This window comes from Pseudophryne corroboree, chromosome 8 (assembly GCF_028390025.1).
Source record: "Pseudophryne corroboree isolate aPseCor3 chromosome 8, aPseCor3.hap2, whole genome shotgun sequence".
NCBI classification, from domain to species: Eukaryota; Metazoa; Chordata; class Amphibia; order Anura; family Myobatrachidae; genus Pseudophryne; species Pseudophryne corroboree.
In genome coordinates, this window is record NC_086451.1 from 146,276,820 (window position 1) to 146,291,161 (window position 14,342).

The window sequence follows — 14,342 nt, forward strand, 5'->3', positions numbered from 1 at the left end:
CACCTACCTGGAAGTCTCCTTGCTGCTGGGGCCAACCGTCACGCGGAGGGCTTCGTGGATGAGGATCCGGAGGCCTGGTCCAGAGCTCCAACAGCTGCTGGGTTACGGGACTTAACCACAAGTTCCTCTAGCAGCATCGGACGCACCTCTGGCTCTGCTTCTAAATGTGGCCACACGAAAGGACTGCAGAGAGGGCCCAGGATAGGGACATCTAGCAGGAGGTGCAGCAGACGGCAGGTAGGTAGACTTACCTGCTGTCGCCTGAGATATTCAATTTTTCAGTTCTTCTCCAAACAAGGCATCCCCTGTAAAAGGAAAATCATCAACACCTCTTTTTTTTGGAATCGGCATCTGCTGATCATTGTCGCAGCCACAGGGCTCTGCGAGCCGAGACCACCATAGCCGTGGTACGGCCATTACTGAGACATAATTCCTTAACTGCCTCACTCATAAAATTTGCAGCATCCTGGATATGCTGTATTAGTGTAATGATCTCATCCTAAGGTAGAGAGTCAAACCCATTTATTATATTTTCAGACCATTTTACCATGGCCCTTAAAATCCAGCTGCAAGCAGTAGTGGAGCGATGGGCTACGCCCACTGCAGCATAGACTGATTTGAGTGTAGTCTCAATTTTGCGGTCAGCTGGGTCCTTAAGAGAGAGAGAGCCCTAGGTACAGGCAGTACGATTTTACGTGACAGCCTGGACACTGAAGTATCCACGGATGGTGGGGTTTCCCAAACTTTCCTATCCTCAGTGGGAAAGGGAAAGGAATTTAGTAACCGTTTAGGTGTAATAAATTTCTTGTCAGGATTCACCCACGCCTCTTTGGAAAGGGAGTTTAATTATTTTGAGAGAGGGAAGGTGGCAGATGATTTTGGTTTCACATTAAAAAAAAAAAAATTCCTCTTCTGGTTATGTCTCCTTATCCGGTATGTTGAGGACTTCTCTAATAGCATAAATCAGTGCCTCAACCTCCGGGGACAGAGCATTGTCATCTTACACCTCCAGTTCTCCCTCATCTACCTCTGGTATTTCAGTATCAGAGTCAGACTGGAGCACCTGTGGGAGAACTGGAGGTGGAAGATGACTAAACTAACAATTAGTTTTTATATCATTGTTTTAAATGATTCTAGCCACTCAGGTTCTTGCAAGCCTCTACCTTGTGAAGGCAAAGAACACTGGCTACACAGGAGAGACCCTTTTGGAGAATTTGTAAACTTGGTGTTACAAGAGGGACACACAGACTTTTTCCCACACATGCTTATAGCAGAAAACAAGAGTTAAATGAGTAACACAGTGCAGTGACGACACGTTAGTGAGACAGCACAATAACCCCAGACAGCCCTGAATGGAGTGACGGAGAGGATTGGGACCAGCACATAATATCTCCATCCAGAGCAGCGCTCTGCTGGGTATATTTGTGTTATATCAGCACAGCAGAGTAACCGCTGTGTATACGCTTCCCCCCCCCCCTTCTCCTTCCTCTCTATAAGAACCCCTGGTACCAGTAGAATTGGTGATTCAGTGGGTTCTGTGGAGGAGCAGTCTCAGCGTGCAGCCTGTATTGATGGCGCCTTTCAGCTTCTGGTCCCGCTCTCCGGGAAACCCCGCCCCTTCAATGGCGCACGGTCCCTCATAGATTATACTGGCTGTAATAGTCAAATATGTGTAAAAGGAAATTAGAATCCCCCTTTCCCTCAGCACCAGTGTGGATCCCCAGCAGGCACCGCAGCTCGTGGCCCGGTGACCTCTGCGCCCTAATGCCGACATTGTCACCGGGGACCTGCTGACCGGGACCTGGGTGTAGTACTCACCACACTTCATCTATTTTGACATCTGTTAGGGCTGGTGGCCGGTGTGGGCTCACACCCTGGGGGCATGAGAAACAGCGCCTCAGGAGCTCTGTTTCCTGTCAGCGGGGATAGCATCCATTAACTCTATAGGAAATTGGTTCGATTCCCCCCTTCCATAAGTCCCACGATGCAGGCAGACTGGTTTCCAGTTTTCTAAAGAAAATTTCCTGGAGCTCCAGAGAATGCATCTGGCTCTTTGGACACATTTTTGTAAACGGAGTCTGCAGTAGGTGCATAGAGGGGAGGTAACCAGCACACGCTATTGATTTCTTAAAGTGCCAGGCTCCAATGGACCCAATCTATGCCCCATGGTACAATCACCCCAGTATCCACTATGATGATAAAGAAAAGTGCTGTATCGAGTGTTAAAGTATGGATAGACATGGGAAAAAGTCATGCCTGTAACATTTTCTAACAATCATTTTCCAATGCTTATCTATTCTGATGGTAAATAATATTGTAACTGCTATAAACATCTCTATACAAGTGGATGCCTGGAGTAAATGGAAAAATATGGGTATAGAGGATAGTTTGGCTTGGAGAGAGTGTGCCTTAATTTAGGTTGCTGTAAATTAATTGGAGTGAGACAGCCTACAGTGACACTTGGATGTCTGACATTGACATGAGCTGTGTAATAATCATGTTACGGTGTTGAATATTAAAATGAAAATCTAGCAATTAAGGAATTCATGTAAAAATTTATGGCCACCATCACAGGCAATTACAGAAAATCTTATTTGCCACAAAAATTTACCATGATGTTCTAGTTTGCTTGGAATTATGGAAGTACATCTATATAATTTCCGTTATTATTTTTTTTTAAATCGCAGCTCCAGCAAATATGTAAGATCCTAAATGCTCACATGGATTCATTGCAGTGGATTGATCAGAATTCTGGTGAGTATCATGGGTTGCTCTTCCATTTCACCTGTTTTAGCTTCTAGTATAGTTTTGTAAATGTTCTTTCTTTCATTCTCCAGCTCTTCTCCAGAGGAAAGTGGAACAGGTGGCAAAAGAATGTGAGAGCCGCAGGAAGGAACAAGAAAGAGGCTTCTCCATTACATTTGACTAATCTAAATATGGCACCCTTGTTCTCTAGTTAATGTATTGCTGATCTCTTTTTCTCTGTTTAAATAAATTTTGTTTTTTTGAGGGCTATGATTGCTGCCTGTTTTGTGTCGTTGGTGCAAACAACATTCTTCTGTATTTTGGCACAAGTTATAGAAGTAACCACTTAGAAGTGTTAATTTGTGGTGTTAATGCATTTAATAGAACACTAGGTTAACTGTGATTCTTCACAAAAAAACATTAAAGACTGTCCCAGGGTCAGCAGTCTCCATATTTTCTGCAGCAGGGTACACTGGTATTCCACAGGGAATATCATCGGGGTGTAGAGTTGGATCTTGATCCGAGGCACCAACAGGCTAAAGCTATGACTGCTCCTAGGATGCCTTGCACCGCCTCCTCTATATCCCCGCCTCCAGGCACTGGAGCTCAGTTTGTAAGTTGGTGCCTGCAGTGCAGGCAGCTAACAGATAGGGCTGCACTAGGCAGCCCTAAAAAGAGCTTTTATGAAGAAAAGAAGACTTCAAGGGCCGCAGCACAGGCACTTAAAAGTGCTATATGTCAGTTTGACATATCGTGCTGCGGCTCCCTCACCTCCCCCAGTGGCGCTGTATGCTCCCGCGCCCTTGCTGCCGGGTGCTTACAGCGGAAGCGCTCCGGTCCCTTCAGGCACACATACCGCCGCTGCTCTCCTGGATCGCGTGGCCGCATCATCGGGAAGAGGTAAGAGGGTCCCTCAGGCGGGACCCGCCGAAATCTCGATATGGCGCGACCAAACAAGAAATGAGAGAGCGCTTCCTCACTTTGTAAAAAAATCTTTACTTTTATATATCATAAATATGTAATACATGCACAAATATCACAACGAGATACCGGTCAGTATCAATATCTCTGTACTACTTCGATCTGGTGTGGTCTCCGGAGACGGACCGCGCCGCTGGCGTGGACACTGGCCGTGCATGGACCCCACTATATCCACCAGGGCAAGGGGCACAGGTCGGATTTACTAAAATCCGTTTAGTATAGGCCCCGCAATACCCAGGTGGTGAAGTTCAGCAGAGGGGATAAGGCTCTGACCTGTAGCCCCTCCCCCAGCCCCAAGCGCCATTTACTGCAAATGTTCCCGCCCTGGAGCTGCATCTCTCTCTCCCTCACTCCCTGTCAGCATTTGGGCACCATTACACAGCTGCACTGATTCTGGGACTGCTAGGCACTGTCTCCGCTGTAAAGCCGCCTGCCTAGTCAGCGCTGTGCTTTTACAGGACACTTAAGTATTCTACATGTCGTTTAGACAGTGTTAAGAACAAGTGCATAACTAATGTAATAATTTCTGCATTGTACATGTGACTGTGTATGCCTATAGCTGCTGTGTGGTTCCTATACCGAGTATCTCACACACATTGCTATCCATATATTCTGTCCCCTAATGGGGGCTAAGTGCATCAGGGTTCTATATACTGTATATGTAGAGTGTTTCACAGGATATACTACCTTGGTATTTTTTCTCTGCGTATTTCAGATATATACCACAAAAACCCTGTTTGTGCTCTGCTTTTGCAGTCACAGTCCACAGGTTTTTTTTGTCAGGTACACTGGCTATATTGTACTATTACGCCCTAAGGCTATGTTCCTACATAATGTCTGCTACACGGGGCGGGAGATCCCTGGCTGATCCTGCGTCATGCAGTGCTGACGCCACGGATGCACCTGAGGAAAATATTCCAGCTGAGGGTCCTGGTACCGGGGGTTCAGTACTCCTGAGTCAGCCTGTAGCACCGGTGGCACACCAAGACCCACCTTGGGCTGCTTTTTCTAATCTGCTGACTACTCTAGTAACGAGACTTACGCCCCCTGTGGGAGCTCCTGTGCCATTGCAGCCACATATCGTCCCTGCAGTTAATCTGCCAAGGGCAAGATACTCTGTCAACTCCATTACAGCAATTAAATCAGTCTTTGGTTAAACAAAAACCTAAACCTCGCCCTCCTAAGACCGAAGGGTCATCTAAGCGGGCCATTACTTCCTCACAATCCACGCATGTTACAGATACTTCATCTGATGAAGATGGCGTATACACTGATCCCTCAGATACTGATGCAGATGCTTCTGATGGGGACTATATCTCACAGGTGGATGTTCCTGACCCTTTGGAGGCTATCAAACTGATACGTCTAAGAAACCCGATAAGTTCAAACATCAGAAGGTCACTAAATTTGTTTTACCCCATTCTGACCATTTAGTTGACATACGTCAGGAATCCTGGGAGTATGCAGGAAGGAAATTCTCCCTGTCTAAGAAGATGCTAGCTCGTTACCCCTCGCTGCAGAGTTAAGTAAAAATTGGGAAATACCGCCGCCAGTGGACTCGCATGTCGTGTGTCTGGTGATGTCCTCTACTCTGCCTGTCATTACTGTCACTTCTCTGAAGGAACCGACAGATAAGCATGTGGTGGGTTGCTTGAAGTCTATTTACACCCTTGCAGGTGCTGTGCATAGACCCACTATAGCGGCTTCTTGTGCTGCGAAGGCTATTGAAGCCTGGGTTCAAGAAGTTGAAGTGGAGCTACCTTCTAATTTTTATGATAATGCCAGACAGTGTCTTTCACATATTATCACAGCCTCTCATATTCAGGAGGCGGCCTCTGATGCCAGTGTCCTGGCGGCCAAAGCATCTACTACGTCCATTCTGGCTAGCCGGATTTTGTGGTTGTGGTCCTGGTCTGTAGATCTGGACGCTAAAAAGACTTTGGAGGTTATCCCTTTTAAGGGAGACATCCTGTTTGGTGAAGATCTGAACAAGATTGTTGCTGACTTAGCGTCTGCTAAAACTGCATGTCTGCTGAGTACTAATCCTTCGGTTCAGAAGGCTAAAAGTACCACCTTTCGTTTTTTTTTTTTTTTTTCAACCTCCAAGTAAAGCAAACGGTCAGGCGTACCCGAAACAGGCTTGCACTTCCAAAATCTTTTTAAGCCCGAACCTAAACGTTCCTGGGCTGCCCGTCAGCCTGCTTCCAAACCAGACAAGCCTGCTGCATGACGGGGTGGGCCTCTCCCTGGGGAGTCCCAGGATGGGTGGCCGACTTATACGGTTTGCCCAGGCATGGTTACAGACCACTTCAGACGCCTGGGTCACTTACAGATATGTCATCTCTTTCAAGAAGCGTTCCCCTCACCAGTTTTGCTCGACAAATATCCCTTCGGATCCGGTAAAAGCAAAACCTCTCCATTTTGTGGTACAATCCCTCCTGGATACAGGAGTGGTAGTGCCAGTGCCTTGTCGAAGTCAGAAAATATTACAACACACATTACGTACAAACACCACATAGATGGCCTCCGTGTGCGTGCACATATTCGCAAATTGTGTATGGTCGCTCCGCGGTCCTGCACATTAGAGCGTGGTATGAGTAATTACAGTGGAATTTGTACTTGCATGGAAAAGCCACAAAGACATATCATAAATCTAATCTATATATTGCATAAAATCCACACTGTCTGCATCCTCTTCTAAATAGCATGAAGATCGGTCACACATAAATTAAACTCCCAGAGACTAAAATACAATGGCCTTATTTACATTAAGCTTTGAAATTCTATGAAGAAGGCAAACACCTTTGTTTACTAGGGTAGCCGAGTTTCTATTGAAAGCAATAAGAACTGGATTGTCATTGTCTTACCTGAAGACAAAACAAATAAAGAGACAATACCCAGAAACCCAGGCTGAGAGAAACTCAATTAGCAATAGCTAACAAAAATACAAACCAGACATTAACATTCTTAGTCTAAACTCTTGGAGATGTTTGTGTGTGTGTGTGTATGTGTATATATATATATATATATATATATATATACAGGTTGAGTATCCCTTATCCAAAATGCTTGGGACCAGAGGTATTTTGGATATCGGATTTTTCCGTATTTTGGAATAAATGCATACCATAATGAGATATCATGGTGATGTTACCTAAATCTAAGCACAGAATGCATTTATGTTACATATACACCTTGTACACACAGCCTAAAGGTCATTTTAGCCAATATTTTTTATAACTTTGTTCATTAAACAAAGTGTGTGTACATTCACACAATTCATTTATGTTTCACATACACCTTATACACACAGCCTGAAGGTCATTTAATGCAATATTTTTAATAACTTTGTGAATTAAACAAAGTTTGTGTACATTGAGCCACCAAAAAACAAAGGTTTCACTATCTCACTCTCACTCAAAAAAGTCCGTATTTTGGAATATTCCGTATTTCGGAATATTTGGATATGGGATACTCAACCTGTGTGTGTGTGTGTGTGTGTGTATGTATGTATATATATATATATATATATATATATATATGTGGATATATGTATATCTAGAGGATGGAAATAGATAATCATATCATGTGTGGGATCATATTGTTCAGAGTCAAACCAAACCAAAAGTATGTACCATTGACTGTAGCCATTATTCTTTTGTATTGTATTGCTTTGTGATTGTAACCCCCTTTCAGTAATAATATGTTGTGGTGTCGGAACCCAGCAGTTTAAATACAATCTGGTGTCGTGTTTTCCTTTCCCTGCTAAGGTTTAAAGTGTATTACTATCACATGCATAGCTGTTAAGGGTTCACGGTGTATCTTTGGGTGTGTACGCGCTGAGTGTACTTTGTACTGTCAGCGCGGCGTTTGTACGTAAAGTCCGTACATGGTACGGGACTCTGTATGCTAATGGTGTAATAGGTACGTAGGTTGTAGATTAAGTATAGCGGCCGCAGTGGCTTCATTTAAAGTGTATGAAAAGTCTTTTTAAAGTGTTGCTTTAGTCCTGTATGTAAATCAGCATTTACAGCCTCTGGCTCAGAGAGGCAGGGGGTACTATTCAATGCTGTTCCTAGTTCCGAAACCGAATGGTTCCTCCCGGCCCATTCTCAACCTAAAGTCTCTGGACAAGTTTGTGAAGGTTTCCAAGTTCCGTATGGAAGCTTTGCACTCTATTGTACTGGCCTTGGAGCCCATGAACTATATGGTATCCCTGGACATACAGGATGCTTACATACATATACATATTGCCATATCGCATCAGCAATTCCTGCGGTTTGCTATTGGCAACCTACTTTATCAATTCCAGGCCTTGCCTTTTGGACTGACCATGGCTCCGCGAATCTTCACCAAGGTCATGGCGGTTATGACTGCTCTTCTCCGCCATCAGGGTATCAGGATCTTGCCGTATCTGGACGACTTTTTGATCCTGGTGAACTCCCCAGAGGTTCTCCTCCATCATCTGGAACTGACGGTCCAATTACTGCAAGCCCACGGGTTGCTCATCAGCTGAAAGAAATCCTCTCTGGTCCCTGCTTAGAGCATGTAACATAGTATCTAAGGTTGAAAAAAAAAACAATTGTCCATCGAGTTCAACCTATTTGTGGTCTCCTATGCAGGATTATTTGGTATAAAATTTTGACTGTTGATGACTGCTGTTACGTTTTACCCCTCTTTTTTATAATAACCATAGTGCGTGACTATGCACCGTAACCCTGGATATCCTTATCCATTAGGAATTTATCTAACCCATTCTTAAAGGTGTTGACTGAGTCGGCCATTACAACTCCCTCAAGCAGGGAAATCCAAACACGTATCGTCCTTACCGTAAAAAAGCCTTTACGCCGTATTGTGTGGAATCTCCTCTCCTCTAACCTGAGCGAGTGTCCACGAGTTCTCTGTGTTGATCTAACCAAAAACAGGTCCTGCGCAAGATCTGTATATTGTCCCCTTATATATTTGTAGATGTTGATCATGTCCCCTCTTAATCTCCTCTCTTCCAGTGTAAACATGCCTAGTCTTGCAAGCCTTTGCTCGTATTCCAGCATCTCCATACCCTTAATTAGTTTGGTTGCCCGCCTCTGAACGTTTTCCAGCTCCAGGATATCCTTTTTGTAGTATGGTGCCCAGAATTGTACACTGTATTCAAGGTGTGGCCTCACAAGTGATTTATATAACGAGAGTATAATACTCTCATCCCTAGCATCAATTCCCCGTTTTATGCATGCTAATATCTTATTAGCCTTCTTTTCTGCAGTCCTACTTTGGGTACTACTGCTTAGTTTGCTATCTATTAGGACACCTAAGTTCTTTTCCAGTACAGAATCCCCTAATTTTACCCCATTTAGTAGGTAGGTGTTATTTTTGTTCTTGTTACCACAGTACATTACCTTACACTTGTCTGTATTGAAGCGCATTCTCCATTTCGCTGCCAAAGCTTCTAATTTAACTAAGTCGTTCTGAAGCGACTCAGCATCCCCCTCCACATTTATAACTTTACACAATTTGGTATCATCTGCAAAAATTGACACCATGCTCTCTAGACCTACTGTTAGGTCGTTAATGAAAATATTGAACAATAGCGGTCCTAATACTGAGCCTTGCGGCACACCACTTAGCACTTCAGTCCAAGGGAAAAAAGATACATTAACCACAACGCGCTGCTCCCTATTATCTTACCAATTTTTGACCCAAGTGCATATTGTGCTTCCTAGCCCTGTTTCTTGTAGCTTGTAGATAAGTCTCATGTGTGGTACAGTGTCGAATGCTTAGGCAAATTCTAAAAAGATTACATCCACCTCTTTACCCTGATCTAGGTTTGCGCTTACTGTTTCATAATAGCCAATTAAGTTGGTTTGACAAGATCTGTCCTTCATAAACCCATGTTGATTCCTTTCTGAATACTATCTCTTGGAATACCTTCCAATACTTTCCCCACTATAGATGTAAGACTAACTGGTCTATAATTAACTGGTTCAGCTATACTTCCCTTTTTGAATATAGGCACTACTTCCGCTATATTCCAGTCTTTGGGAACCATACCTGATATTACTGAATCCTTAAAGATCAAAAATAGCGGTTTTGCAAGTTCAGAGTGAAGCTCCATTAGAACCCTTGGGTGAATACCATCGGGACCTGGTGACTTATTAATCTTTAAATGTTTTAATCGGTCACAGACTACTTCCTCACTTAAATAAGTACCTGTCAGTGGGATATTCTCATTATTGAGATTGTGTTAGTCCCTGAATTGGGTCCTCTCTAGTAAATACTGTTGAAAAAAAACTCATTTAGTGTGTCCGCTATGTCATTATTATTTTACCAAAAAGTGGTGTCATGTTTCCGCCTTAACCAAGAGATTGTGGTTCCGGCATTTATGTCTCCTGATTTGTCATCCAAAGAACGGTCTTTGGATGTGGTACGGGCTCTCCGTATCTGTGAAGAATAACCTCCTCCCTTAGCCCTCGAACAATTGTGCAAGGTGGCTATGTGGTCCTCAGTGAACATGTCCATTAGGTTCTATGGCCCTCATTCCGAGTTGATCGCTCGCTAGCTGCTTTTAGCAAACGCTAAGCCGCCACCCTCTGGGAGTGTATCTTAGCTTCGCAGAAGTGCGAACGAAAGGTTAGCAGAACAGTGCTGAAATTTTTTCAAGCAGTTTCAGAGTAGCTGTAGACCTACTCCTACCTTGTGATACACGCCCTGCGTCCGGCCAGCCACTCCCCTGTTTCCCCAGGCATGCCTGCATTTTTATCTGACATGCCTGCGTTTTTTAGCACACTCTCGGAAAACGGTCAGTTAACTCCCAGAAACACCCCATTCCTGTCAATCACTCACCAATCAACAGAGCGACAGAAAAGCGTTGCTCGGCCTTGTGTGAAACTGCATAGTTTTGGGTGAAAGTACGTCGCGCGCACTGTGGCCCATACGCATAAATGCTGTTTTTTTTTTAGCCTGAATGCTGCACTGCGAACAACGGCAGTTACCGATCAACTCTGAATGACCCCCTATGCCTTTTAATTCTTCCGCCTCCCAAGATGCTTCCTTTGGACGCCGGGTTCTTGTGCCCGCTACAGGAACTGCTTTAGGACATCTCCGATGTTATTCCCTGTGGAATACCAGTGTACCCTGCTGCAGAAAAGGAGATTTTTGGTAAGAACTTACCTTTGTTAAATCTCTTTCTGCAAGGTACACTGGATTCCACGGGGCGCCCACCCTGACGCACTTAGCTTCTTTGGCTTTGTATGGCATCAGCCGCTGGTACCTTCTCCTGTCGTGAGAATGTGGTTTGCTGTGGCTACTAACTGTATCCGTCTCTTTTATCTGCTACTGCATTGGACTGGTTAACAAAACTGAGCTCCAGTGCCTGGAGGTAGGGATATAGAGGAGGCAGTGCAAGGCATCCTGGGAACAGTCAAATATTTAGCCTGTTGGTGCCTCAGATCAAGATCCAACTCTACACCCCGATGTTATTCCCTGTGGAAACCAGTGTACCTTTGATAATGTCGATTATCTTTACAGGAATAAAAGCTATACCTTAAACACACCGTCAATACACTTTAAACCTTTAGCCGCTGTGGCCTGCTATACTTAGTTCACACTCTACGCACCTTTTACGCTATTTACGGTCAGAGTCCTGTACAGTGTACAGACTTTGCGTACACACGCCGTGCTGACGGTACAAAGTACTCTCAGCGCGTACACACCCAGAGATACACTTTAAACCTTCTACAGCAATGCTATGCAATAATAGTACACTTTAAACCTTAGCAGGGCAATGAGGACACAACACCAATTGTGATTAACCGCTGGGTTCCAACACCACAGTGGATTATTTCTGAAAGGGGGTTTACAATACAAATTATACACTACAATACAAACAATATATATAACAGAATAATGGCTACAGTCAATGTACATACGTGAGAATATTTGCGTTCGCTTCCTGGTCCAGTCCTCCGTAATCAAATAGATAACGTTGTGAGTCTTGTGTCTGGCCGCTCTGCAGCAGGCTTTATTTATACAAGTCTTCCAAAAGCAATACAATGGATACTGTAATCCCTTTGTCCATTGGAGCTTTACAGCATTACAGTACAGGAGAGGTCATAGGTTGATTTGAAAAGGTAGGCGATGTCTTTCTCAACTGTTCTTGTGGGTGGTCTCCTCTGGATTCCCGCCCCATACATAATATACAGTAAATACAGTTTATATCTATATTCTGCTTCTGCACATAACTATCCGCAGGAACATGCGATCTTCCGCAGACCAACACTGGAATGTTACCCTTAAAATACCCTACAGCGGGATACCAAATACCACCTTATAACCTTAGTCTGTCCCCTCTTATCCTGTAAAGGTGAATCCCTTTGTTCTGCATCCATTTAAACAGTTATAACTTTCTGATGTGGTGCAAGGAGACTATGTGTACATTGTGCACTATTTGGATTAAATATGTAATGTGTTTTGATGGCTCTCCATGCGTACACAAACTCTGCCGTAAATACCCATACCACGCGCCGATGCGCAGGTCACGCGGGAGCGACCATACGCAAATTGCGGATATGTGCACTCACGGCAGAACAAGTGCACGCGCAGTGGACGTATGTGTGCAGTTTATATGTGCTGTGTGTTCAATATTTTTCAACTTTGACAGTCCACCCTTTGGCAGTCACCAATTACTGCCACTATCTAATCACTAAACAAAAATATCAATACAATATCTACAGACGATTGGATGGTAGGCGGGAAATGTATGACCTAGTGGGATAGTAAAAAGCATGTATGTATGAATCCATGTCCGAGGGGCATGTATCATCGTGCCGTATATGTTTTAGATAAGCTTCGAGGTATTGTGAAGTATACATTAAATCCTTCTTATCCCGTATTAAGGGTCTGTAAGTGGGCTGACAAACACTACCGAGCTCTTTTCGGCTTCTTGTTCCAACAAATGGGGTGCACATTTAGTTGATGATACATGGAGGGGGAACATGTGAGTGCTAGTATATGTGGATATCACCTGTCGACTATGTGTGTCATTAACTAGAGGTTGTAGAGATGAAGATAAGCCACATATCTAAAATACATTCACATAACATTTTCCTAAACATTCTTGGGTGGGTGATGTCTTTTCCGGATGGGTGTATCTGGGCAGAGGGGGAGACAAAGGAAAAACGGATGAAAGAAACAGGCCATGGAATTCATTTGCAATCCTTATCATAACACTGTCTCTATGGATGGGTCGTAAATTAGATCTGCTGCTATAACAATGCCCTCGCTCCTTAAACTCATCAAATTTGTGCCGTGCTTGCGCCGCGTCAGAATTCGAACACACCTAAATATCAAGCCAATAATTATGACGACTCCCAGGATACAAAGGAGAAACTTTCCTACACTCATAATAACATTTTGAGCCCACTCTCCTAATCCTGAGAACCAATTTCGTGGGTTCAAACCATGAGACCCAGCCGGTCAGCTCATTACCCACAGCGGACAGGGTAAGGTTGTGCCTCCTCCGGAACTCCCACTTCAACTGCAATATATCATCCATCTTTTGATCGATAATCTCTGTGGGGTCGTCAGTGCTGTTTGTAATATACGTACAGCACTTCACACCATACTGAGTTGCCAAAGTGACACAGTACCCATCCGTCACGGCTGTGATATAATTAAGGACCATCCTGTGCTGGATCAGTTCCGTCTTGTAAGCTTGTAACTCCCTTCCCGTATTCTTGAAGGTGTCGTCATACATCTCAGTGATATTATCTATCAAGTTCGCTAGCGCATGGATATACCTATAATTTATAATTTCTCTGGCAGTACGGGTGATGTCTAATGCGAGAAGGAATTGAATCCCGGTGGATTTGTGGATCAAATCAGAGGCTACGTGCTCTGTCCTCTCTATGAGGTGTCTCTTGACGATGTGTTCATAGTGAGTATGAGTATAAGGAGCCTGAGCACTGCGGTGAACATCTTTCTTCTTATCATGGGTTATGGTCATGACCTCTGGCAACACTCTTCCAACATAACACAATCCCTCAGTTCGGGGCAAGCCACTTATACGCCTTCCTCCTACATATAAAAATAGGCATCATCGGGGAGAACATAGGGGACAGAATATGACATTACCATATTACAAACTTTCCAAGTGAAAAACCCCATCCCTAGTTCTCCCATCTGCTCAGTACAAGCAGTGTTCGCAAAAACGCGCTATAGCGCGTTTTTTTACCCGGTATTGATGTTCAGGGACTCGCTTTTCCAACATGTGTGAGTCCTCTGGGACGCGCTCCGCTGCAGCCAATCCCTAGCCTGGCAGATTGATTGGCGTGGCGGCCCGGCGGCAGGCTTTAAAAACAAGAGGTGGAGCCTTGCCAGTCAGGACATGACAGCGCAGCTCCATGGCAGCGATCCTCTGTGACATGGGGTAACCTGCGGCTGGGGAGGGGGTTTGGCTTCTGAGTGCCGCCAGTGGTCCGTGGCCGGGGAGAGGGGGGGGTCGGGTCGGGTGCACGGTAAGAGCTCGTTATAAGTGGCGTGGGGAGAGGGGGGCTGTCTGTTCCCGCGGTGGGGGCTGGTTCAGGGACGGCATTACAATGAGTCTCACTGACTCATTAAATGCC

The 14,342-nt window shown here is 44.5% G+C and overlaps 1 protein-coding gene across 2 annotated transcripts in view; it reads left to right on the top strand.

The window, feature by feature from the left end:
- Positions 1-3,018, top strand: part of NUP62CL (nucleoporin 62 C-terminal like) — a 362,287-nt gene extending 359,269 nt beyond the window's left edge. For both annotated transcript variants that reach the window (XM_063936986.1, XM_063936987.1), the window contains exons 11-12: positions 2,688-2,754; positions 2,838-3,018. In XM_063936986.1, coding sequence (XP_063793056.1) covers positions 2,688-2,754; positions 2,838-2,929 — 159 coding nt within the window. In that variant the 3' untranslated portion in view covers positions 2,930-3,018. The remainder of the gene's footprint in view (positions 1-2,687; positions 2,755-2,837) is intronic.
- Positions 3,019-14,342: the final 11,324 nt, after the last annotated feature.